Source organism: Dromaius novaehollandiae, chromosome 31 (assembly GCF_036370855.1).
Source record: "Dromaius novaehollandiae isolate bDroNov1 chromosome 31, bDroNov1.hap1, whole genome shotgun sequence".
In the NCBI taxonomy this organism is placed as follows: domain Eukaryota; kingdom Metazoa; phylum Chordata; class Aves; order Casuariiformes; family Dromaiidae; genus Dromaius; species Dromaius novaehollandiae.
This window is the reverse complement of record NC_088129.1, coordinates 643,824-667,526: the sequence shown is the minus strand read 5'-3', so window position 1 is coordinate 667,526 and position 23,703 is coordinate 643,824. Positions and strand designations below refer to the sequence as shown.

The following is a 23,703-nucleotide window of genomic DNA, read 5'->3' as shown; positions in this document are numbered from 1 at the left end:
TCCCAGAGGCTCTACTCTGCAAGCCGGTGGCAGCCTTTAATTTGTCCCTTGCCAGAGACAGGAGCTGTTTCTCTGCTGTGTTACTGCCAAGCAGTTCCTCAGGAGCTTCCCCATTTCTCTCCTGTACAAAGGCATCGTCCCTCCTGGGGGCTTCTGCACTCGCTTAGAGAAGAAAGAGGAACAAGAGAAGGCACTAAAACCCCCACTCAGACACATTTATTGCACACCACACTCAAAGCTGTGCTCACACGGCTGCAGCACTGCAAGGTGCATGGAGGCAACTTCGTGCCAGCACATTGGGGGACACACGAAATCTGTATGTCCTATGCACACGGTCTTCAGAAAGCATCATGCAGAAAAGCAAGCGTTGAGGTCCCAAGACACTGAAGGCATCAACCCTCTTTTTCACTTCTCCTGGTTGAGCTCCTCAGCAGCAGCAGCCTGCCAGAGGCTTTGCTGGCATCCCCAGTATGGAGAGGGTAGGAAGAGAGGAAAAGCAGCTGGGAATCCTTGCAGGCCCCCACAAAGGGGCACCAGGAGGTTGCCAGGTGGAAAAGGTCTCCTTCAGGACGTGCTGTGGTGCAGCCGCCTTGCATGGCAGCATCTGAGCTCTAAGCGGAGCACCTGAAAGGACAACCTGGCAGGCGCAGAAGGCTTCCAGGGTCTTCAGCATTTGGAGCATGAAAAAACCTGCACCGTTAGCAGCGGTGCACACTCCCACTGAAGACCCCACACCAGGTACAAGGTGAAGGTGAAGAAGAGCTTCCTTCCTGCAGCAAACCTGGGCAGAGACCCAAGAAGCGCAAAGCAGAGCCAGCTCGGCGCCCCAGGTGCTGTTGGGAACCAGCTGCCACCAGCATGCACTGAGCTTTGGGTCTTGCAGAGTGACAGGGCGCAGCCCTTCCTCGCCGTGCTGCTCCCCCGTGCCACGGCATGGTCCCGGCGAGCTAGCAAGGTGGCTCCCTCGGCGGCACGATGCTGGCGTACGTTGTGACATGTTCTCTCAGGGGCTGCAATGGCAGCAGCAACTTTACTGCTCAAGAGACTGAAAGCCTCCAAGGAGCTGCTCCCAGCAGCGCGGAGGCATGGGCGTTTGTGGGGAGAAAGCCCACGGGGGTTCGTGGACCCCCAGGATGGGAAGGAGGGAGACTTTGCTCTCAAGGCAATGGGCCTTGCCAGCAGATTTCCCAAGCCACCCTCAGAGCCCATCACCTCTCCTCGGCCCTGCTGGCAGCGTTCTTGGCAATGCAGGAATTGCACCTCAGGCTGCAGGTCTGGGCAGCAGCTCAGACCCAGCCCAGCAGCACCCAGCTCTTTGGGTCAGCGTCATCTGAGACTCACCTGGGGACGTCCCCTTGCAGTCACCGAGGCGTCTGGGGACACAAAGAGGCCTCAGCATCAGCAGGGCTCCAGGGCCAAGCCACCTCCTCACACCCTTGCCCAAGGGCCCAGGCCTCAAAGTGTCCCACCGAGCTCCCCATTTGGCACGCGGGCCTGCACCGAGCAGCCAGCCCTGCCAGGAAGAGGGCCTGGGGCAAAAGCAAGCTTTGCTGCAAACCCTCTGACCAGGCGTTTCTGCATGGCTCTTTCTCAGCTCAGCATCTCTCCTTGCAACAGTCCTGTGTGCAATGGCTTCCCCAGGCAGCTCCCTCAAGAGCACCCCTCCTCGCCTTGCCCCACAGCACCATGGCACTCCCAGCCCTCTTCCCCTTTGCCTGCGCATCCCCAGATCACCACTGCCCCAGCTCCCCTGCAAGGCCCCAGCGCTCTTACAGTGCAGATCCTCTTCGGGAGGGTCCCCAGCTCTGCTCTCACCCTGCTTCCTGCAACGCAGCACAGAAAGCACTGGGGATGCACTCAAACCAACCCACCCCCTCAATACAGAAACAGCAAGACATGGTTCACACCCCACCACAACCACCACACACACACAAACACTCACACTTCCACAACTGCCTCCCAAACTCTACATTCAGCCCTCGCAAGGCTTGTCCAGCACACACACAGGCCTCTGGGCGTCTGGGCATCCCCCCAAGCACCCCAAAGATCTCCATGCAGGCACCTACCTCTGAGTCCGGAGGGCAGACACTGCTGGAAACATTCCAAAAACAAAGAAAGAAAAGAAAGAAAAGAAAGGAGGGGGGGAAGGAAGGAAGGAAGGAAGGAAGGAAGGAAGGAAGGAGGTTGTCATTAGATAAGTGGGTACTTCCTGGAGAGACAGAAAAAGCCAATGTGGTGTGGGGAGAGGGGGCAGAGGCCAGCTCTGCTCAAGGAAGACACAAGCAGCCTTCAGAGCCCATGCTGCTTGACAAGGCACACAAGTGCTGCTTGCGTCTTGCTCAGCACAAGGGTTCAGGTCCAGGGGACCAGCGATGGAGGGAGGCGCTCTGCCCCCATTCCCAAGAGAAACCCCAGAGCGCTGCATCACCTTCTCTCCCCAGGAGAACAAGCGCAGTCACAAGCAGCACACAGGACACGGCAATGCCCAGGGGCAGTACGAGCTCAACGCCTGAAAGAGAGACAATTGCAAGCCCAAGTCTCCAAAGCAAGCCCTGCTTTCTTCCACAACAGGTGGGAAAAGAACATGAGGGAGCAGCAGTCCCTCTAGCATTTCTTGCCGATCCAATCACATCCGCCACGCTCGGAGCAAACACAGGGCATCCCGTTTGGGACAGGTATGGAGGGAGCGGTAGCCATGAGCAGGGAGGTCTGGCCGTAGCACCAGCCAGTCTGGAGCAAGTAATTGGGAGAGGTCTGGGAATGTGCCATGGGGCAGTGTCTGGAGCAGAGCCCCAGCACACCCATGCAATGCTCGGGGTGCAAAGAGAAAGAGAAGCTCAGCATGACCCCGAGCCCTGCTGGGTGCTCTCAGCCCTGCTCCCAGCACCCGTGTGCGCCCGCATCTCCACACCCTGACCCCCAAACTCTGCAGCGCCACAGCGCATGGGAGGAAAGGACATTAAAATCACCCACCTGGGAAAGGCAGCACGTTCCCCCCGGAGTCAACACCTAGGCAACAAACACAGGACACAGCCAACATGGGACCAGGGCTCTGCTCTTCCCCCCATGACCCAGAGCCAGGAAGGCTCTGCCCAGCCCCAGGGAACCTCACAGAGACGTTTGGGGGTGGGATGCAGGAGGAGACTGCAGAGCCCGCTATGGACGGGGTTGGTCTCAGGGATGCTGCTGGGAAGAGAGCAAGGCTCCAGACCTTGGGGTGCATGGGGAGCAGCTCTAGGGTCCCAAACACCACAGGAGCTGCTCCCATTTCTCCTCCCATCCCCACTCCACCCAAAAGATTTCTTTTTACTTCTTTACTTTTGCTAAAATTGTGGATTCACTCGAGCACCTCTGAATTTTCCCCACTATGCTCCTTACCCTTGATGTGCAGCTGCTCAGCACGGCTCAGCAGCGACCCGGTCATGTGGTGCTGTTCATCCCGGCTCTCGTACTTGCACGAGTAATTCACGGAGCTGCTGTTGGACACCCAGTGGACGTGCTCGTAGATGAGCTGGTCGCGCAAGCTCCGCTGGGATGCCAGCACCTTCCCATCCCGGCAGAAGACGACACGGACCACAGGCAGCTTGGAGTTTACAAGGCACTGGAGCAACACTGAGTCCCCCGGCTGGGCAGCTGAGGGGCTCAGGAAGATTTTGGGGGCAGGCAGAGAACCTGGGAGGGGGAGCAGGCAGAGGCATGCACCATGTCTCCTGGCTGCCAGAGCATGCAGCTTGGGGGTGGGGGGCCTGCGCCACCTCCCTGGGGTCCCCGCAGCACAACAGCAACACCAGGGCAAAGCTCTCCCTCGGCATGCGTGGGGACGGGGAGGGACTCTGTGGCCCAAGCTTTGCAGGCTTCACCCCACAGCCACAAAGCACCCAGGCGTGCACGGAAAGGCAAGGGCTGGACATGCCGAGGGGCCCAGGGAGACCCAGGGCAGGAGGACGGAGGGGCACTGACCTGACACCGTGCAGAGCTCCTGGCAGCCGGCACGCAGTGCTGCAAGGCACAAGAAGGAGTTGAGGGCAAATCTGGAGCCATTCCCCCCAAAATGGGGAGCAGGCTCCTGGCTGCCTTCCACGGTCTTGCAGAGCCAGGACGAGGACTCACCGAGGAGCAGGATGCCCAGCGTTGGGCTCATGCTGGGTGCTCCTCTTCAGGCACCGCACTCCACCCTCGGCAGCCTCAGGGGTATTGCTCCTCTGGCCTGCGAAGATGCACGCCACGCAATGGGCACGGCACTCTCCCACTGTCAGCCCCACTCCCCTTGGTGCACTGCACTGTCGCATCCGTTTCCGGACCGCAGCATTGCTATTTCGGGTGGCGGCCTGAGCTCAGCGGCACGTCACAAGCGTGAGTGGAAAATTGGTGGGTGCTAGTGGACAGGGAGGGGAAATGAGACCAGCCTCCCACATCAAACAGGGTCTTCAGTGGGGACAAAGCCTTGCAACCTCAGCCAGGCATGCACAAAGGCCTGCAGCATGCCTCTGCAAGACCAAAGACGCTTCCCAGAGAAAGAGAATTTGCTCCTTGCCTTTCCCAGATATGCTTCTGCCTCCCACACACCACATCTTCATGCTTTAGTGCCTAAAAGCCCAACAAAGCTCCCCACAGGCTGCCCAGCTAACAGCAAGCTTGGAGGAAAACCCCTGTGCAGTCCAGCAGTGCCCTGCACAAGCTGGCATCCTCCTGCTGCAAGCTGCCCCCTGCCATGCAGGATGTGTGGGGCAGTGCAGCCTGGTGCCAACACTGGTGGGGATATGAGCAAATCCAAAGCCCCTCTAACCTTGGCAGGGCTCTAAAGCCTTAGGGAGCACCAAGGAGGGCAGCGTGCTCTTGGGCTGCCTTGCACACTTGAGCGAGGCAAATACACTCAAGGCCAGGCTACGATGCTCTCAGGCGGTCCCCACCTCTGGGGCTGCAGGAGAGGCGTGGCAAGATGTGGGGGGACACTTTAAACCTTGCTTAGAAGAGCACAGCAGGAAACATGAGGAAACACAAGGGGAAGCCACAGGCCTCAACAAAATGCAGCAGAGTACAAGAGAGGCCCTCTGTCCACCCAGGAGAAACAGACCAGCACACGCAGAAAAGCTCACCAGCACTGCCCCAGCACAGACCCCGTACTGCAACGTCCAGAGCCACAAGAGCACAGACAGGAAACTAAAACCCATCCTCAAAGCCCAGAGGCCAGCGAGGTTGCAGACAAGCTGGGGAGCCTGCGAGACTTTGCAAGAAGCAGCTGCCATGCTCGTTTCTTGGGAGCTCGCCAAACTTGTGCAGAGAACAACAGGGCTGGTGCAAAGAGTGCCAAAACCCAATGCAGCAGGCCTGACCTTGGGATTGCTCTTGGTCTGCGCTTTGGCACTGTTCTCAGAGGAACAGGCCAAAACTCTTGGGCTTAGCATGGAGGAGAGTGCAACGGGTAGGGAGAGGTGGCCAACACGCCCTGCGTTGTGCGTTTGTGTTCATCAGAGGCAGCTTCTCACAGCAGACTGTGCTACATTTCTGAGAGTCCTGCAAGACTTGAGGTCACGGTGAGGTTGTCTACCCAAGGACCTTGGAGGTTTGTCATGCATTCAAGGCTTGATCTTTGCAACCCACCCAGTCATTTGTCAGTGCCCTCACCCACAGAAGGGGCACAGTGTGACCTAGGCCAAGATGGAGCATTATATGCAGGGCCCTCACAACTGACTCCTTAGGAAAACGAGTGACAAACTGGCCATCGCTATTCAACAGGAATCTCTGGGAAGCCAAGGCATTTGGAACCCGAAGGATGAAAGGAGGCTCTGAGTCTAGCAGCATGGCTGCAGGAGCTGATTTTCTTCCCTCTGATTTGCAAACATTTTTCACAATCTGCAAGGGGGAGAAGGGAAAACAGCTCCCGGGCACCAGTTGTGGGAATGGTGTTCCTCCTACCCCGGGGCAGAGAGGCCTCTGCAAGGAGGACACTGTGCCATTGTGGAGACAGACGCTTGGCAAAGGTTCTTGCAGAGAGAGCCAAAGGCCAAGCATGCACAGAAGCCCTCCTCTTGCAAGATGCTGGCTCTTGGGCTGCCAAGAGCATGCTCCTGACCACAGGCAATGCTGCAGGAGATGCTTTTCTTGTCTCTGCAGGCACTGACAGCGCATCCTCTGCCTGGCCTGGCAGGGCGTTGGGGATGGGCCAGCACTGCTTCCTGCCAGCCCTCACAGCCATCACCTCCTGCCTCTCACTGAGCCCCATCCCAGCCGTGTGGTGCAACTCGCCATCCCCAAAGTCCTGGGTCAGCTGGGCAGGGAAGGGCATGCAGGCAGCCATGTGCTTTCCCTCCTAGGCCACAGTGCACGCCATTGAGGGTGGCACCTCCGCCAAGTGGGTGTGGACAGAGTACTTGCTGGTGCTGTCTCCCTCCATCCAAGGGACATTGGTGCAGGTGGAAACCTCCCACCCTGTCCTGCGCAACGCCAGGATGCCAGCGCGCATGATGCCCCATGCAGCGGCTAAAAGCACCTGGTCCGCAGTCCAGTCATGCCAGGTCTTGGCTGCCCCTTCAACAGGGACAGCTCTCTTTGTCATTCCTCACGGTGGCCGTCGTCAGGGCTCTGTCCTCCTGACTTCCGGATCCTCTGGTCATGGAGATGGCGATGTCCCCAGGGCCTGCAGGGCAGCCTTCTGTCCCCTCATGCCAAGGGGTTTTCTGCCAGGATTTTTCGCCCCATGGCCATGCACATGGCTCTGCATACGGATGATGTTCTCCGTTTGCACAGCCTCCTTCAGGAGGCCAACCTGTTGAGTCTCTGGGCTATCACTTATGACAAAAGAATGCCCACAAGCTTGTACGGGTCTCTTCCTAATGAATTCAGGAGTCTCTGGGCTATCACTTATGCCCAAAGAATGCCCACAAGCTTGTACGGGTCTCTTCCTAACGAATTCAGGAGTCTCTGGGCTATCACTTATGCCAAAAGAATGCCCACAATCCTGTACGAGTCTAGTCCTCATGAATTTCCCACAGGGTCTCACACTAAGCCCTCGACCTCGGTGACACTGGCACCAAGGACTACCTGGTGAGGAGAGGTAGGTTGGTGTGGTAGATCGACAGTACTCTTCAGGGCTTTTTTTCAGTGCTCGCCCTGTGCCCTTTTGGCCGTGCTTGTGCAGTGCTCTTTTGGCAAGGCTCTCCCTGGGCTCTCTTTGGTCAGCCACACAGACTGGCCCCACACTTCCTCTCTGTTTGCCTCTTCTCAAGGCAGTAGCAGTGGGCTCCAAGCTCCACACATGCAAGGAGACCAACAGCACACGTTCCTGGTGCTGGCAATGGGCACCATCAGGCCTCAGGGCTTTTCTAGCTTCGTGTCCTTTGCTCTCTGATGCCCATCTTGCTGGGGTTGCTTCCTGCTGCACACATGGCCAGCACAACCTCAGCCTCTCCTCTAGCTCTCTGGACTCACCCTCCCGCCTGCCGCTTAGCATGCAGCATCCCATGGGCAATCCAGCCGCGCCTGGCTGTGCTCCATCCCCTCCTCTGTCCCCTTCCTCACCACTTCCTGCTTCCTGCCTCCCTCCTCCCCTGGCCACAGCCTTGCTGTTTTGGCCTCGAGGCCGTCAGCAGGCAGGAGCACTCCTGAGGAACCCTGCAGAGAATCGGGGGTTCAACAAGGGCTGTTGCACAAGTGGTTTTGGTGATTTGGCTTGGAGACCTGTCCCACTCAAGATGCACGTGGGGCTCTGGTGCTGGCAGTGTGCGCCAGGGCCATCAGCAGTGAAAGGATGCCTGTGCACAGCCAGGGCATGGTGCCACCTCTCCGGGAAAGCAGAGCCATCCGCCACCTCTGCTCTGCAAAGCTGAGACCCTGCAGAGAGTCAGGGCTGTGCAGGACACGAGGTCTCCAAGGGAGGTGCTGGCTCTGCTCGGGAGGGGTGTTAGCATCGGCTGCATTCCCGCACTCTGTCTGAGGGCTTTGCAGGGGCCACATATGCTTTCTGGGTTGCTTTAATGGGAGATGCTGGCAGCCACCCACAGGTGGTCCTGGGTCCCCCTCAGCCAGATCACTGGGGGATGATAGGACGATGTCCCACAAGGATCCCATCTGGGGAGCATGCAAGGGCCACTGCTAGAGCAAGCCAGACTTTTGCAGCTCTCCTCTCCCAAAGGCTCTACTCTGCAAGCGGGTGGCAGCCTTTAATTTGTCCCTTGCCGGAGACGGGAGCTGTTTCTCTGCTGTGTTACTGCCAAGCAGTTCCTCAGGAGATTCCCCATTTCTCTCCTGTCCAAAGGCATCGTCCCTCCTGGGGGCTTCTGCACTCGCTTAGAGAAGAAAGAGGAACAAGAGAAGGCACTAAAAACCCCACTCAGACACATTTATTGCACACCACACTCAAAGCTGTGCTCACACGGCTGCAGCACTGCAAGGTGCATGGAGGCAACTTCGTGCCAGCACATTGGGGGACACACGAAATCTGTATGTCCTATGCACACGGTCTTCAGAAAGCATCATGCAGAAAAGCAAGCGTTGAGGTCCCAAGACACTGAAGGCATCAACCCTCTTTTTCACTTCTCCTGGTTGAGCTCCTCAGCAGCAGCAGCCTGCCAGAGGCTTTGCTGGCATCCCCAGTATGGAGAGGGTAGGAAGAGAGGAAAAGCAGCTGGGAATCCTTGCAGGCCCCCACAAAGGGGCACCAGGAGGTTGCCAGGTGGAAAAGGTCTCCTTCAGGACGTGCTGTGGTGCAGCCGCCTTGCATGGCAGCATCTGAGCTCTAAGCGGAGCACCTGAAAGGACAACCTGGCAGGCGCAGAAGGCTTCCAGGGTCTTCAGCATTTGGAGCATGAAAAAACCTGCACCGTTAGCAGCGGTGCACACTCCCACTGAAGACCCCACACCAGGTACAAGGTGAAGGTGAAGAAGAGCTTCCTTCCTGCAGCAAACCTGGGCAGAGACCCAAGAAGCGCAAAGCAGAGCCAGCTCGGCGCCCCAGGTGCTGTTGGGAACCAGCTGCCACCAGCATGCACTGAGCTTTGGGTCTTGCAGAGTGACAGGGCGCAGCCCTTCCTCGCCGTGCTGCTCCCCCGTGCCACGGCATGGTCCCGGCGAGCTAGCAAGGTGGCTCCCTCGGCGGCACGATGCTGGCGTACGTTGTGACATGTTCTCTCAGGGGCTGCAATGGCAGCAGCAACTTTACTGCTCAAGAGACTGAAAGCCTCCAAGGAGCTGCTCCCAGCAGTGCGGAGGCATGGGCGTTTGTGGGGAGAAAGCCCACAGGGATTCGTGGACCCCCAGGATGGGAAGGAGGGAGACTTTGCTCTCAAGGCAATGGGCCTTGCCAGCAGATTTCCCAAGCCACCCTCAGAGCCCATCACCTCTCCTCGGCCCTGCTGGCAGCGTTCCTGGCAATGCAGGAATTGCACCTCAGGCTGCAGGTCTGGGCAGCAGCTCAGACCCAGCCCAGCAGCACCCAGCTCTTTGGGTCAGCGTCATCTGAGACTCACCTGGGGACGTCCCCTTGCAGTCACCGAGGCGTCTGGGGACACAAAGAGGCCTCAGCATCAGCAGGGCTCCAGGGCCAAGCCACCTCCTCACACCCTTGCCCAAGGGCCCAGGCCTCAAAGTGTCCCACCGAGCTCCCCATTTGGCACGCGGGCCTGCACCGAGCAGCCAGCCCTGCCAGGAAGAGGGCCTGGGGCAAAAGCAAGCTTTGCTGCAAACCCTCTGACCAGGCGTTTCTGCATGGCTCTTTCTCAGCTCAGCATCTCTCCTTGCAACAGTCCTGTGTGCAATGGCTTCCCCAGGCAGCTCCCTCAAGAGCACCCCTCCTCGCCTTGCCCCACAGCACCATGGCACTCCCAGCCCTCTTCCCCTTTGCCTGCGCATCCCCAGATCACCACTGCCCCAGCTCCCCTGCAAGGCCCCAGCGCTCTTACAGTGCAGATCCTCTTCGGGAGGGTCCCCAGCTCTGCTCTCACCCTGCTTCCTGCAACGCAGCACAGAAAGCACTGGGGATGCACTCAAACCAACCCACCCCCTCAATACAGAAACAGCAAGACATGGTTCACACCCCACCACAACCACCACACACACACAAACACTCACACTTCCACAACTGCCTCCCAAACTCTACATTCAGCCCTCGCAAGGCTTGTCCAGCACACACACAGGCCTCTGGGCGTCTGGGCATCCCCCCAAGCACCCCAAAGATCTCCATGCAGGCACCTACCTCTGAGTCCGGAGGGCAGACACTGCTGGAAACATTCCAAAAACAAAGAAAGAAAAGAAAGAAAAGAAAGGAGGGGGGGAAGGAAGGAAGGAAGGAAGGAAGGAAGGAAGGAAGGAAGGAAGGAGGTTGTCGTTAGATAAGTGGGTACTTCCTGGAGAGACAGAAAAAGCCAATGTGGTGTGGGGAGAGGGGGCAGAGGCCAGCTCTGCTCAAGGAAGACACAAGCAGCCTTCAGAGCCCATGCTGCTTGACAAGGCACACAAGTGCTGCTTGCGTCTTGCTCGGCACAAGGGTTCAGGTCCAGGGGACCAGCGATGGAGGGAGGCACTCTGCCCCCATTCCCAAGAGAAACCCCAGAGCGCTGCATCACTTTTTCTCCCCAGGAGAACAAGCACAGCCACAAGCAGCACACAGGACACGGCAATGCCCAGGGGCAGTACGAGCTCAACACCTGAAAGAGAGACAATTTGCAAGCCCAAGTCTCCAAAGCAAGCCCTGCTTTCTTCCACAACAGGTGGGAAAAGAACATGAGGGAGCAGCAGTCCCTCCGGCATTTCTTGCCGATCCAATCACATCCGCCACGCTCGGAGCAAACACAGGGCATCCCGTTTGGGACAGGTATGGAGGGAGCGGTAGCCATGAGCAGGGAGGTCTGGCCGTAGCACCAGCCAGTCTGGAGCAAGTAATTGGGAGAGGTCTGGAAATGTGCCATGGGGCAGTGTCTGGAGCAGAGCCCCAGCACACCCATGCAATGCTCGGGGTGCAAAGAGAAAGAGAAGCTCAGCATGACCCCGAGCCCTGCTGGGTGCTCTCAGCCCTGCTCCCAGCACCCTTGTGCGCCCGCATCTCCACACCCTGACCCCCAAACTCTGCAGCGCCACAGCGCATGGGAGGAAAGGACATTAAAATCACCCACCTGGGGAAGGCAGCACGTTCCCCCCGGAGTCAACACCTAGGCAACAAACACAGGACACAGCCAACATGGGACCAGGGCTCTGCTCTTCCCCCCATGACCCAGAGCCAGGAAGGCTCTGCCCAGCCCCAGGGAACCTCACACAGACATTTGGGGGTGGGATGCAGGAGGAGACTGCAGAGCCCGCTATGGACGGGGTTGGTCTCAGGGATGCTGCTGGGAAGAGAGCAAGGCTCCAGACCTTGGGGTGCATGGGGAGCAGCTCTAGGGTCCCAAACACCACAGGAGCTGCTCCCATTTCTCCTCCCATCCCCACTCCACCCAAAAGATTTCTTTTTACTTCTTTACTTTTGCTAAAATTGTGGATTCACTCAAGCACCTCTGAATTTTCCCCACTATGCTCCTTACCCTTGATGTGCAGCTGCTCAGCACGGCTCAGCAGCGACTCGGTCATGTGGTGCTGTTCATCCCGGCTCTCGTACTTGCACGAGTAATTGGCAGAGCTGCTGTTGGACACCCAGTGGACGTGCTCGTAGATGAGCTGGTCGTGCAAGCCCCGCTGGGACTTCAGCGCCTTCCCATCCCGACCGAAGACGACACGGACCACAGGCAGCTTGGAGTTTACAAGGCACTGGAGCAACACTGAGTCCCCCGGCTGGGCAGCTGAGGGGCTCAGGAAGATTTTGGGGGCAGGCAGAGAACCTGGGAGGGGGAGCAGGCAGAGGCATGCACCATGTCTCCTGGCTGCCAGAGCATGCAGCTTGGGGGTGGGGGGCCTGCGCCACCTCCCTGGGGTCCCCGCAGCACAACAGCAACACCAGGGCAAAGCTCTCCCTCGGCATGCGTGGGGACGGGGAGGGACTCTGTGGCCCAAGCTTTGCAGGCTTCACCCCACAGCCACAAAGCACCCAGGTGTGGACGGAAAGGCAAGGGCTGGACATGCCGAGGGGCCCAGGGAGACCCAGGGCAGGAGGACGGACGGGCACTGACCTGACACCGTGCAGAGCTCCTGGCAGCCGGCACGCAGTGCTGCAAGGCACAAGCAGGAGTTGAGGGCAAATCTGGAGCCATTCCCCCCAAAATGGGGAGCAGGCTCCTGGCTGCCTTCCACGGTCTTGCAGAGCCAGGACGAGGACTCACCGAGGAGCAGGATGCCCAGCACTGGGCTCATGCTGGGTGCTCCTCTTCAGGCACCGCACTCCACCCTCGGCAGCCTCAGGGGTATTGCTCCTCTGGCCTGCGAAGATGCACGCCACGCAATGGGCACGGCACTCTCCCACTGTCAGCCCCACTCCCCTTGGTGCACTGCACTGTCGCATCCGTTTCCGGACCGCAGCATTGCTATTTCGGGTGGCGGCCTGAGCTCAGCGGCACGTCACAAGCATGAGTGGAAAATTGGTGGGTGCTAGTGGACAGGGAGGGGAAATGAGACCAGCCTCCCACATCAAACAGGGTCTTCAGTGGGGACAAAGCCTTGCAACCTCAGCCAGGCATGCACAAAGGCCTGCAGCATGCCTCTGCAAGACCAAAGACGCTTCCCAGAGAAAGAGAATTTGCTCCTTGCCTTTCCCAGATATGCTTCTGCCTCCCACACACCACATCTTCATGCTTTAGTGCCTAAAAGCCCCACAAAGCTCACCACAGGCTCCTCAGCTAACAGCAAGCTTGGAGGAAAACCCCTGTGCAGTCCAGCAGTGCCCTGCACAAGCTGGCATCCTCCTGCTGCAAGTTGCCCCCTGCCATGCAGGATGTGTGGGGCAGTGCAGCCTGGTGCCAACACTGGTGGGGATATGAGCAAATCCAAAGCCCCTCTAACCTTGGCAGGGCTCTAAAGCCTTAGGAGCACCAAGGAGGGCAGCGTGCTCTTGGGCTGCCTTGCACACCTGAGCATGGCAAATACACTCAAGGCCAGGCTACGATGCTCTCAGGCGGTCCCCACCTCTGGGGCTGCAGGAGAGGCATGGCGAGATGTGGGGGGACACTTTAAATCTTGCTTAGAAGAGCACAGCAGGAAACACAAGGAAACACAAGGGGAAACCACAGGCCTCAACAAAATGCAGCAGAGTACAAGAGAGGCCCTCTGTCCACCCAGGAGAAACAGACCAGCACACGCAGAAAAGCTCACCAGCACTGCCCCAGCACAGACCCCGTACTGCAACGTCCAGAGCCACAAGAGCACAGACAGGAACCTAAAACCCATCCTCAAAGCCCAGAGGCCGGCGGGGTTGCAGGCAATGCGGGCAGCCTGTGAAACTTTGCAAGAAGCAGCTGCCATGCTCGTTTCTTGGGAGCTCGCCAAACTCGTGCAGAGAACAGCAGGGCTGGTGCAAAGAGTGCCAAAACCCAATGCAGCAGGCCTGACCTTGGGATTGCTCTTGGTCTGCGCTTTGGCACTGTCCTCAGAGGAACAGGCCAAAACTCTTGGGCTTAGCATGGAGGAGAGTGCAACGGGTAGGGAGAGGTGGCCAACACGCCCTGTGTTGTGCATTCATGTTGACCACAGGCAGCTCCTCACAGCAGACTGTGCTACATTTCTGAGAGTCCTGCAAGACTTGAGGTCACGGTGAGGTTGTCTACCCAAGGACCTTGGAGGTTTGTCATGCATTCAAGGCTTGGTCTTTGCAACCCACCCAGTCATTTGTCAGTGCCCTCACCCACAGAAGGGGCACAGTGTGACCTAGGCCAAGATGGAGCATTATATGCAGGGCCCGACTGACTCGTGACTCGTCGTCACGACTGACTCCTTAAGAAGACACATGATGAACTGGCCATTGCTATTCAAAAGGAATCGCTGGGAAGCCAAGGCATTTGGAACACCAAGGATGAAAGGAGGCTCTGAGTCTAGCAGCATGGCTGCAGGAGCTGATTTTCTGCCCTCTGATTTGCAAACATTTTTCACAATCTGCAAGGGGGAGAAGGGAAAACAGCTCCCGGGCACCAGTTGTGGGAATGGTGTTCCTCCTACCCTGGGGCAGAGAGGTCTCTCCAAGGAGGACACGGTGCCATTGTGGGGACAGATGCTTGGCAAAGGTTCTTGCAGAGAGAGCCAAAGGCCAAGCATGCACAGAAGCCCTCCTCTTGCAAGATGCTGGCTCTTGGGCTGCCAAGAGCATGCTCCTCACCACAGGCAATGCTGCAGGAGATGCTTTTCTTGTCTCTGCAGGTGCTGACAGCGCATCCTCTGCCTGGCCTGGCAGGGCGTTGGGGATGGGCCAGCACTGCTTCCTGCCAGCCCTCACAGCCATCACCTCCTGCCTCTCACTGAGCCCCATCCCAGCCGTGTGGTGCAACTCGCCATCCCCAAAGTCCCGGGTCAGCTGGGCAGGGAAGGGCATGCAGGCAGCCATGCGCTGTCCCTCCTAGGCCACAGTGCACGCCATTGAGGGTGGCACCTCCGCCAAGTGGGTGTGGACAGAGTACTTGCTGGTGCTGTCTCCCTCCATCCAAGGGACATTGGTGCAGGTGGAAACCTCCCACCCTGTCCTGCGCAACGCCAGGATGCCAGCGCGCATGATGCCCCACGTAGCAGCTAAAAGCACCTGGTCCCTCCTCTAGTCATGCCAGGTCTTGGCTGCCCCTTCAACAGGGACAGCTCTCTTTGTCATTCCTCACGGTGGCCATCGTCAGGGCTCTGTCCTCCTGACTTCCGGATCCTCTGGTCATGGAGATGGTGATGTCCCCAGGGCCTGCAGGGCAGCCTTCTGTCCCCTCATGCCAAGGGGTTTTCTGCCAGGATTTTTCGCCCCATGGCCATGCACATGGCTCTGCATACGGATGATGTTCTCCGTTTGCACAGCCTCCTTCAGGAGGCCAACCTGTCGAGTCTCTGGGCTATCACTTATGAAATAAGAATGCCCACAAGCTTGTACGGGTCTCTTCCTAACGAATTCAGGAGTCTCTGGGCTATCACTTATGCCCAAAGAATGCCCACAAGCTTGTACGGGTCTCTTCCTAACGAATTCAGGAGTCTCTGGGCTATCACTTATGCCAAAAGAATGCCCACAATCCTGTACGAGTCTAGTCATGAATTTCCCACAGGGTCTCACACTAAGCCCTCGACCTCGGTGACACTGGCACTAAGGACTACCTGGTGAGGAGAGGTAGGCTGGTGTGGTAGATCTGCAGTGCTCTTCAGGGCTTTTTTTCAGTGCTCGACCTGTGCCCTGTTGGCCGGACTCGTTCAGTGCTCTTTTGGCAAGGCTCTCCCTGGGCTCTCTTTGGTCAGCCAGACACACTGGCCCCACGCTGCGTCTCCATGTGCCTCTTCTCAAGGCAGTAGCAGTGGGCTCCAAGCTCCACACATGCAAGGAGACCAACAGCACACGTTCCTGGTGCTGGCAATGGGCACCATCAGGCCTCAGGGCTTTGGCAGCTCTGTGTCCTTTGCTCTCTGATGCCCACCTTGCTAGGGTTGCTTCCTGCTGCACACATTGCCAGCACAACCTCAGCCTCTCCTCTAGCTCTCTGGACTCACCCTCCCGCCTGCCGCATGGCATGCAGCATCCCATGGGCAATCCAGCCGCGCCTGGCTGTGCTCCATCCCCTCCTCTGTCCCCTTCCTCACCACTTCCTGCTTCCTGCCTCCCTCCTCCCCTGGCCACAGCCTTGCTGTTTCGGCCTTGAGGCCGTCAGCAGGCAGGAGCACTCCTGAGGAACCCTGCAGAGAATCGGGGGTTCAACAAGGGCCATTACACAAGTGGTTTTGGAGACTGGGCTTGGAGACCTGTCCCACTCAAGATGCACGTGGGGCTCTGGTGCTGGCAGTGTGCGCCAGGGCCATCAGCAGTGAAAGGATGCCTGTGCACAGCCAGGGCATGGTGCCACCTCTCCGGGAAAGCAGAGCCATCCGCCACCTCTGCTCTGCAAAGCTGAGACCCTGCAGAGAGTCAGGGCTGTGCAGGACACGAGGTCTCCAAGGGAGGTGCTGGCTCTGCTCGGGAGGGGTGTTAGCATCGGCGGCATTCCCGCACTCTGTCTGAGGGCTTTGCAGGGGCCACATATGCTCCTGGGTTGCTTTTCTGGGAGATGCTGGCAGCCACCCACAGGTGGTCCCGGGTCCCCCTCAGCCAGATCACTGGGGGATGATAGGACGATTTCCCACAAGGATCCCATCTGGGGAGCATGCAAGGGCCACTGCTAGAGCAAGCCAGACTTTTGCAGCTCTCCTCTCCCAGAGGCTCTACTCTGCAGGTGGGCGGGCAGCCTTTAATTTGTCCCTTGCCAGAGACGGGAGCTGTTTCTCTGCTGTGTTGCTGCCGAGTGCTTCCTCAGGAGATTCCCCATTTCTCTCCTGTCCAAAGGCATCGTCCCTCCTGGGGGCTTCTGCACTCGCTTAGAGAAGAAAGAGGAGCAAGAGAAGGCACTAAAAACCCCACTCAGACACATTTATTGCACACCACACTCAAAGCTGTGCTCACACGGCTGCAGCACTGCAAGGTGCATGGAGGCAACTTCGTGCCAGCACATTGGGGGATGCACAAAATCTGTATTTCCTATGCACCCTGCCTTCAGAAAGACCCCAGCAGCCAGCACGGTGAGAGCAGAGAGCTGAGAGCTGTGGGGGGTCCTTGCAAAACTGGGAGCAGGGCCAAGAGGAGAAAAGCAGAAAAAGCACAGCTCAGAGCTGATGGATCCCTCACTCAGCAAAGCATCATGCAGAGAAGCAGGCGTTGAGGTCCCAAGACACTAAAGGCATCAACCCTCTTTTTCACTTCTCCTGGTTGAGCTCCTCAGCAGCAGCAGCCTGCCAGAGACTTTGCTGGCACCCCCAGCATGGAGAGGGTAGGAAGAGAGGAAAAGCAGCTGGGAATCCTTGCAGGCCCCCACAAAGGGGCACCAGGAGGTTGCCAGGTGGAAAAGGTCTCCTTCAGGACGTGCTGTGGTGCAGCCGCCTTGCATGGCAGCATCTGAGCTCTAAGCGGAGCACCTGAAAGGACAACCTGGCAGGCGCAGAAGGCTTCCAGGGTCTTCAGCATTTGGAGCATGAAAAAACCTGCACCGTTAGCAGCGGTGCACACTCCCACTGAAGACCCCACACCAGGTACAAGGTGAAGGTGAAGAAGAGCTTCCTTCCTGCAGCAAACCTGGGCAGAGACCCAAGAAGCGCAAAGCAGAGCCAGCTCGGCGCCCCAGGTGCTGTTGGGAACCAGCTGCCACCAGCATGCACTGAGCTTTGGGTCTTGCAGAGTGACAGGGCGCAGCCCTTCCTCGCCGTGCTGCTCCCCCGTGCCACGGCATGGTCCCGGCGAGCTAGCAAGGTGGCTCCCTCGGCGGCACGATGCTGGCGTACGTTGTGACATGTTCTCTCAGGGGCTGCAATGGCAGCAGCAACTTTACTGCTCAAGAGACTGAAAGCCTCCAAGGAGCTGCTCCCAGCAGCGCGGAGTCATGGGCGATTGTGGGGAGAAAGCCCACAGGGATTCGTGGACCCCCAGGATGGGAAGGAGGGAGACTTTGCTCTCAAGGCAATGGGCCTTGCCAGCAGATATCCCAAGCCACCCTCAGAGCCCATCACCTCTCCTCGGCCCTTCTGGCAGCATTCTTGGCAATGCAGGAATTGCACCTCAGGCTGCAGGTCTGGGCAGCAGCACAGACCCAGCCCAGCAGCACCCAGCTCTTTGGGTCAGCGTCGTCTGAGACTCACCTGGGGACGTCCCCTTGCAGTCACCGAGGCGTCTGGGGACACAAAGAGGCCTCAGCATCAGCAGGGCTCCAGGGCCAAGCCACCTCCTCACACCCTTGCCCAAGGGCCCAGGCCTCAAAGTGTCCCACCGAGCTCCCCATTTGGCACGCGGGCCTGCACCGAGCAGCCAGCCCTGCCAGGAAGAGGGCCTGGGGCAAAAGCAAGCTTTGCTGCAAACCCTCTGACCAGGCGTTTTTGCATGGCTCTTTCTCAGCTCAGCATCTCTCCTTGCAACAGTCCTGTGTGCAATGGCTTCCCCAGGCAGCTCCCTCAAGAGCACCCCTCCTCGCCTTGCCCCACAGCACCATGGCACTCCCAGCCCTCTTCCCCTTTGCCTGCGCATCCCCAGATCACCACTGCCCCAGCTCCCCTGCAAGGGCCCCAGCGCTCTTACAGTGCAGATCCTCTTCGGGACGGTCCCCAGCTCTGCTCTCACCCTGCTTCCTGCAACGCAGCACAGAAAGCACTGGGGATGCACTCAAACCAACCCACCCCCTCAATACAGAGGCAGCAAGACATGGTTCACACCCCACCACACACACAAACACTCACACTTCCACAACTGCCTCCCAAACTCTACATTCAGCCCTCGCAAGGCTTGTCCAGCACACACACAGGCCTCTGGGCGTCTGGGCATCCCCCCAAGCACCCCAAAGATCTCCATGCAGGCACCTACCTCTGAGTCCGGAGGGCAGACACTGCTGGAAACATTCAAAAAAAGAAGAAAGAAAAGAAAGAAAAGAAAGGAGGGGGGGAAAGAAGGAAGGAAGGAAGGAAGGAAGGAAGGAAGGAAGGAAGGAAGGAAGGAAGGAGGTTGTCGTTAGATAAGTGGGTACTTCCTGGAGAGACAGAAAAAGCCAATGTGGTGTGGGGAGAGGGGGCAGAGGCCAGCTCTGCTCAAGGAAGACACAAGCAGCCTTCAGAGCCCATGCTGCGTGACAAGGCACACAAGTGCTGCTTGCGTCTTGCTCGGCACAAGGGTTCAGGTCCAGGGGACCAGTGATGGAGGGAGGCACTCTGCCCCCATTCCCAAGAGAAACCCCGGAGCGCTGCGTCACCTTTTCTCCCCAGGAGAACTCCAAGCACAATCACAAGCAGCACACAGGGCACGGCAATGCCCAGGGGCAGTACGAGCTCAACACCTGAAAGAGAGATGATTTGCAAGCCCAAGTCTCCAAAGCAAGCCCTGCTTTCTTCCACAACAGGTGGGAAAAGACATCAGGGAGCAGCAGTCCCTCTAGCATTTCTTGCCGATCCAATCACATCCCCCACGCTCGGAGCAAACACAGGGCATCCCGTTTGGGACAGGTATGGAGGGAGCGGTAGCCATGAGCAGGGAGGTCTGGCCGTAGCACCAGCCAGTCTGGAGCAAGTAATTGGGAGAGGTCTGGAAATGTGCCATGGGGCAGTGTCTGGAGCAGAGCCCCAGCACACCCATGCAATGCTCGGGGTGCAAAGAGAAAGAGAAGCTCAGCATGACCCCGAGCCCTGCTGGGTGCTCTCAGCCCTGCTCCCAGCACCCGTGTGCGCCCGCATCTCCACACCCTGACCCCCAAACTCTGCAGCGCCACAGCGCATGGGAGGAAAGGACATTAAAATCACCCACCTGGGGAAGGCAGCACGTTCCCCCCGGAGTCAACACCTAGGCAACAAACACAGGACACAGCCAACATGGGACCAGGGCTCTGCTCTTCCCCCCATGACCCAGAGCCAGGAAGGCTCTGCCCAGCCCCAGGGAACCTCACAGAGACATTTGGGGGTGGGATGCAGGAGGAGACTGCAGAGCCCGCTATGGACGGGGTTGGTCTCAGGGATGCTGCTGGGAAGAGCACAAGGCTTCAGACCTTGGGATGCATGGGGAGCAGCTCTAGGGTCCCCAAACACCACAGCAGCTACTCTGGTTCCTACACCCACCCACAAATAACCCCCAATATTCTTTTACATTTCTTTCTTTTTTTCTTTTTTTTTTGTTAGGTCTTGCATTCCCTCAAATTCCCCTGCATTTTACCCACCATCCTCCTTACCCTTGATGTGCAGCTGCTCCGCATGGCTCAGCTGCGACCACTTCACCTGGTTCTCTTCATCCCGGCTCTCGTACTTGCACGAGTAATTCGCGGAGATGCTGTTGGACACCCGGCTAACATACTTGTAGTTGAGCTGGGCCTTAGAACCCCATTGAGACTTCAGCGCCTTCCCATCCCGGCAGAAGACAACACGGACCACAGGCAGCTTGGAGTCAGTGTGGCACTGGAGCAACACTGAGTCCCCCGGCTGGGCAGCTGAGGGGCTCAGGATCATTTTGGGGGCAGGCAGAGAACCTGGGAGGGGGAGCAGGCAGAGGCATGCACCATGTCTCCTGGCTGCCAGAGCATGCAGCTTGGGGGTGGGGGGCCTGCGCCACCTCCCTGGGGTCCCCGCAGCACAACAGCAACACCAGGGCAAAGCTCTCCCTCGGCATGTGTGGGGACGGGGAGGGACTCCGTGGCCCAAGCTTTGCAGGCTTCACCCCACAGCCACAAAGCACCCAGGTGTGGACGGAAAGGCAAGGGCTGGACATGCCGAGGGGCCCAGGGAGACCCAGGGCAGGAGGACGGAGGGGCACTGACCTGACACCGTGCAGAGCTCCTGGCAGCCGGCACGCAGTGCTGCAAGGCACAAGAAGGAGTTGAGGGCAAATCTGGAGCCATTCCCCCCAAAATGGGGAGCAGGCTCCTGGCTGCCTTCCGCGGTCTTGCAGAGCCAGGACGAGGACTCACCGAGGAGCAGGATGCCCAGCGCTGGGCTCATGCTGGGCGCTCCTCTTCAGGCACCGCACTCCACCCTCGGCAGCCTCAGGGGTATTGCTCCTCTGGCCTGCGAAGATGCACGCCACGCAATGGGCACGGCACTCTCCCACTGTCAGCCCCACTCCCCTTGGTGCACTGCACTGTCGCGTCCGTTTCCGGACCGCAGCATTGCTATTTCGGGTGGCGGCCTGAGCTCAGAGGCACGTCACAAGCGTGAGTGGAAAATTGGTGGGTGCTAGTGGACAGGGAGGGGAAATGAGACCAGCCTCCCACATCAAACAGGGTCTTCAGTGGGGACAAAGCCTTGCAACCTCAGCCAGGCATGCACAAAGGCCTGCAGCATGCCTCTGCAAGACCAAAGACGCTTCCCAGAGAAAGAGAATTTGCTCCTTGCCTTTCCCAGATATGCTTCTGCCTCCCACACACCACATCTTCATGCTTTAGTGCCTAAAAGCCCCACAAAGCTCACCATAGGCTCCTCAGCTAACAGCAAGCTTGGAGGAAAACCCCCGTGCAGTCCAGCAGTGCCCTGCACAAGCTGGCATCCTCCTGCTGCAAGCTGCCCCCTGCCATGCAGGATGTGTGGGGCAGTGCAGCCTGGTGCCAACACTGGTGGGGATATGAGCAAATCCAAAGCCCCTCTAACCTTGGCAGGGCTCTAAAGCCTTAGGGAGCACCAAGGAGGGCAGCGTGCTCTTGGGCTGCCTTGCACACTTGAGCGAGGCAAATACACTCAAGGCCAGGCTACGATGCTCTCAGGCGGTCCCCACCTCTGGGGCTGCAGGAGAGGCATGGCGAGATGTGGGGGGACACTTTAAATCTTGCTTAGAAGAGCACAGCAGGAAACATGAGGAAACACAAGGGGAAGCCACAGGCCTCAACAAAATGCAGCAGAGTACAAGAGAGGCCCTCTGTCCACCCAGGAGAAACAGACCAGCACACACAGAAAAGCTCACCAGCACTGCCCCAGCACAGACCCCGTACTGCAACGTCCAGAGCCACAAGAGCACAGACAGGAACCTAAAACCCATCCTCAAAGCCCAGAGGCCGGCGGGGTTGCAGGCAACGCGGGCAGCCTGTGAGACTTTGCAAGAAGCAGCTGCCATGCTCGTTTCTTGGGAGCTCGCCAAACTCGTGCAGAGAACAGCAGGGCTGGTGCAAAGAGTGCCAAAACCCAATGCAGCAGGCCTGACCTTGGGATTGCTCTTGGTCTGTGCTTTGGCACTGTCCTCAGAGGAACAGGCCAAAACTCTTGGGCTTAGCATGGAGGAGAGTGCAACGGGTAGGGAGAGGTGGCCAACACACCCTGTGTTGTGCATTCATGTTGACCACAGGCAGCTCCTCACAGCAGACTGTGCTACATTTCTGAGAGTCCTGCAAGACTTGAGATCACGGTGAGGTTGTCTACCCAAGGACCTTGGAGGTTTGTCATGCATTCAAGGCTTGATCTTTGCAACCCACCCAGTCATTTGTCAGTGCCCTCACCCACAGAAGGGGCACAGTGTGACCTAGGCCAAGATGGAGCATTATATGCAGGGCCCGACTGACTCGTGACTCGTCGTCACGACTGACTCCTTAAGAAGACACATGATGAACTGGCCATTGCTATTCAAAAGGAATCGCTGGGAAGCCAAGGCATTTGGAACACCAAGGATGAAAGGAGGCTCTGAGTCTAGCAGCATGGCTGCAGGAGCTGATTTTCTTCCCTCTGATTTGCAAACATTTTTCACAATCTGCAAGGGGGAGAAGGGAAAACAGCTCCCGGGCACCAGTTGTGGGAATGGTGTTCCTCCTACCCTGGGGCAGAGAGGTCTCTCCAAGGAGGACACGGTGCCATTGTGGAGGCAGACGCTTGGCAAAGGTTCTTGCAGAGAGAGCCAAAGGCCAAGCATGCACAGAAGCCCTCCTCTTGCAAGATGCTGGCTCTTGGGCTGCCAAGAACATGCTCCTGACCACAGGCAATGCTGCAGGAGATGCTTTTCTTGTCTCTGCAGGTGCTGACAGCGCATCCTCTGCCTGGCCTGGCAGGGTGTTGGGGATGGGCCAGCCCTGCTTCCTGCCAGCCCTCACAGCCATCACCTCCTGCCTCTCACTGAGCCCCATCCCAGCCATGTGGTGCAACTCGCCAGCATCAAAGTCCCGGGTCAGCTGGGCAGGGAAGGGCATGCAGGCAGCCATGTGCTTTCCCTCCTAGGCCACAGTGCACGCCATTGAGGGTGGCACCTGCAACAAGTGGGTGTGGACAGAGTACTTGCTGGTGCTGTCTCCCTCCATCCAAGTGACACTGATGCAGGTGGAAACCTCCCACCCTGTCCTGCGCAACGCCAGGATGCCAGCGCGCATGATGCCCCACGTAGCAGCTAAAAGCACCTGGTCCACAGTCCAGTCATGCCAGGTCTTGGCTGCCCCTTCAACAGGGACAGCTCTCTTTGTCATTCCTCACGGTGGCCATCGTCAGGGCTCTGTCCTCCTGACTTCCGGATCCTCTGGTCATGGAGATGGTGATGTCCCCAGGGCCTGCAGGGCAGCCTTCTGTCCCCTCATGCCAAGGGGTTTTCTGCCAGGATTTTTCGCCCCATGGTCATGCACATGGCTCTGCATACGGATGATGTTCTCCGTTTGCACAGCCTCCTTCAGGAGGCCAACCTGTCGAGTCTCTGGGCTATCACTTATGACAAAAGAATGCCCACAAGCTTGTACGGGTCTCTTCCTAACGAATTCAGGAGTCTCTGGGCTATCACTTATGCCCAAAGAATGCCCACAAGCTTGTACGGGTCTCTTCCTAACGAATTCAGGAGTCTCTGGGCTATCACTTATGCCAAAAGAATGCCCACAATCCTGTACGAGTCTAGTCCTCATGAATTTCCCACAGGGTCTCACACTAAGCCCTCGACCTCGGTGACACTGGCACTAAGGACTACCTGGTGAGGAGAGGTAGGCTGGTGTGGTAGATCTGCAGTGCTCTTCAGGGCTTTTTTTCAGTGCTCGACCTGTGCCCTGTTCGCAGGACTCGTTCAGTGTTCTTTTGGCAAGGCTCTCCCTGGGCTCTCTTTGGTCAGCCAGACACACTGGCCCCACGCTGCATCTCCATGTGCCTCTTCTCAAGGCAGTAGCAGTGGGCTCCAAGCTCCAC

The 23,703-nt window shown here is 58.1% G+C and overlaps 1 protein-coding gene and 2 long non-coding RNA genes across 3 annotated transcripts; all 3 read right to left on the bottom strand.

Annotated features, from left to right (window-relative positions):
• Nucleotides 1–211: 211 nt before the first annotated feature.
• On the bottom strand, nucleotides 212–4,141 carry LOC135324086 (uncharacterized). The gene is made up of 9 exons (XM_064499540.1): nucleotides 4,111–4,141; nucleotides 3,961–3,999; nucleotides 3,379–3,672; nucleotides 2,974–3,009; nucleotides 2,429–2,509; nucleotides 2,067–2,091; nucleotides 1,774–1,823; nucleotides 1,342–1,373; nucleotides 212–1,010 (listed from the first exon to the last, which is right to left on the bottom strand). The coding sequence occupies exons 1-9, from the start codon at nucleotides 4,139–4,141 to the stop codon at nucleotides 948–950; spliced, it is 651 nt and encodes a 216-aa protein (XP_064355610.1). The 3' UTR covers nucleotides 212–947.
• A 4,196-nt stretch (nucleotides 4,142–8,337) lies between these two features.
• Nucleotides 8,338–9,948, bottom strand: LOC135324114 (uncharacterized). The gene is made up of 3 exons (XR_010385470.1): nucleotides 9,897–9,948; nucleotides 9,465–9,496; nucleotides 8,338–9,133 (listed from the first exon to the last, which is right to left on the bottom strand). It is a non-coding gene; the product is annotated as an uncharacterized LOC135324114 (long non-coding RNA).
• An 8,512-nt stretch (nucleotides 9,949–18,460) lies between these two features.
• LOC135324118 (uncharacterized) lies at nucleotides 18,461–19,431 on the bottom strand. Its single transcript, XR_010385474.1, has 3 exons — nucleotides 19,391–19,431; nucleotides 18,843–18,926; nucleotides 18,461–18,485 (listed from the first exon to the last, which is right to left on the bottom strand). It is a non-coding gene; the product is annotated as an uncharacterized LOC135324118 (long non-coding RNA).
• Between the last annotated feature and the right edge of the window lie 4,272 nt (nucleotides 19,432–23,703).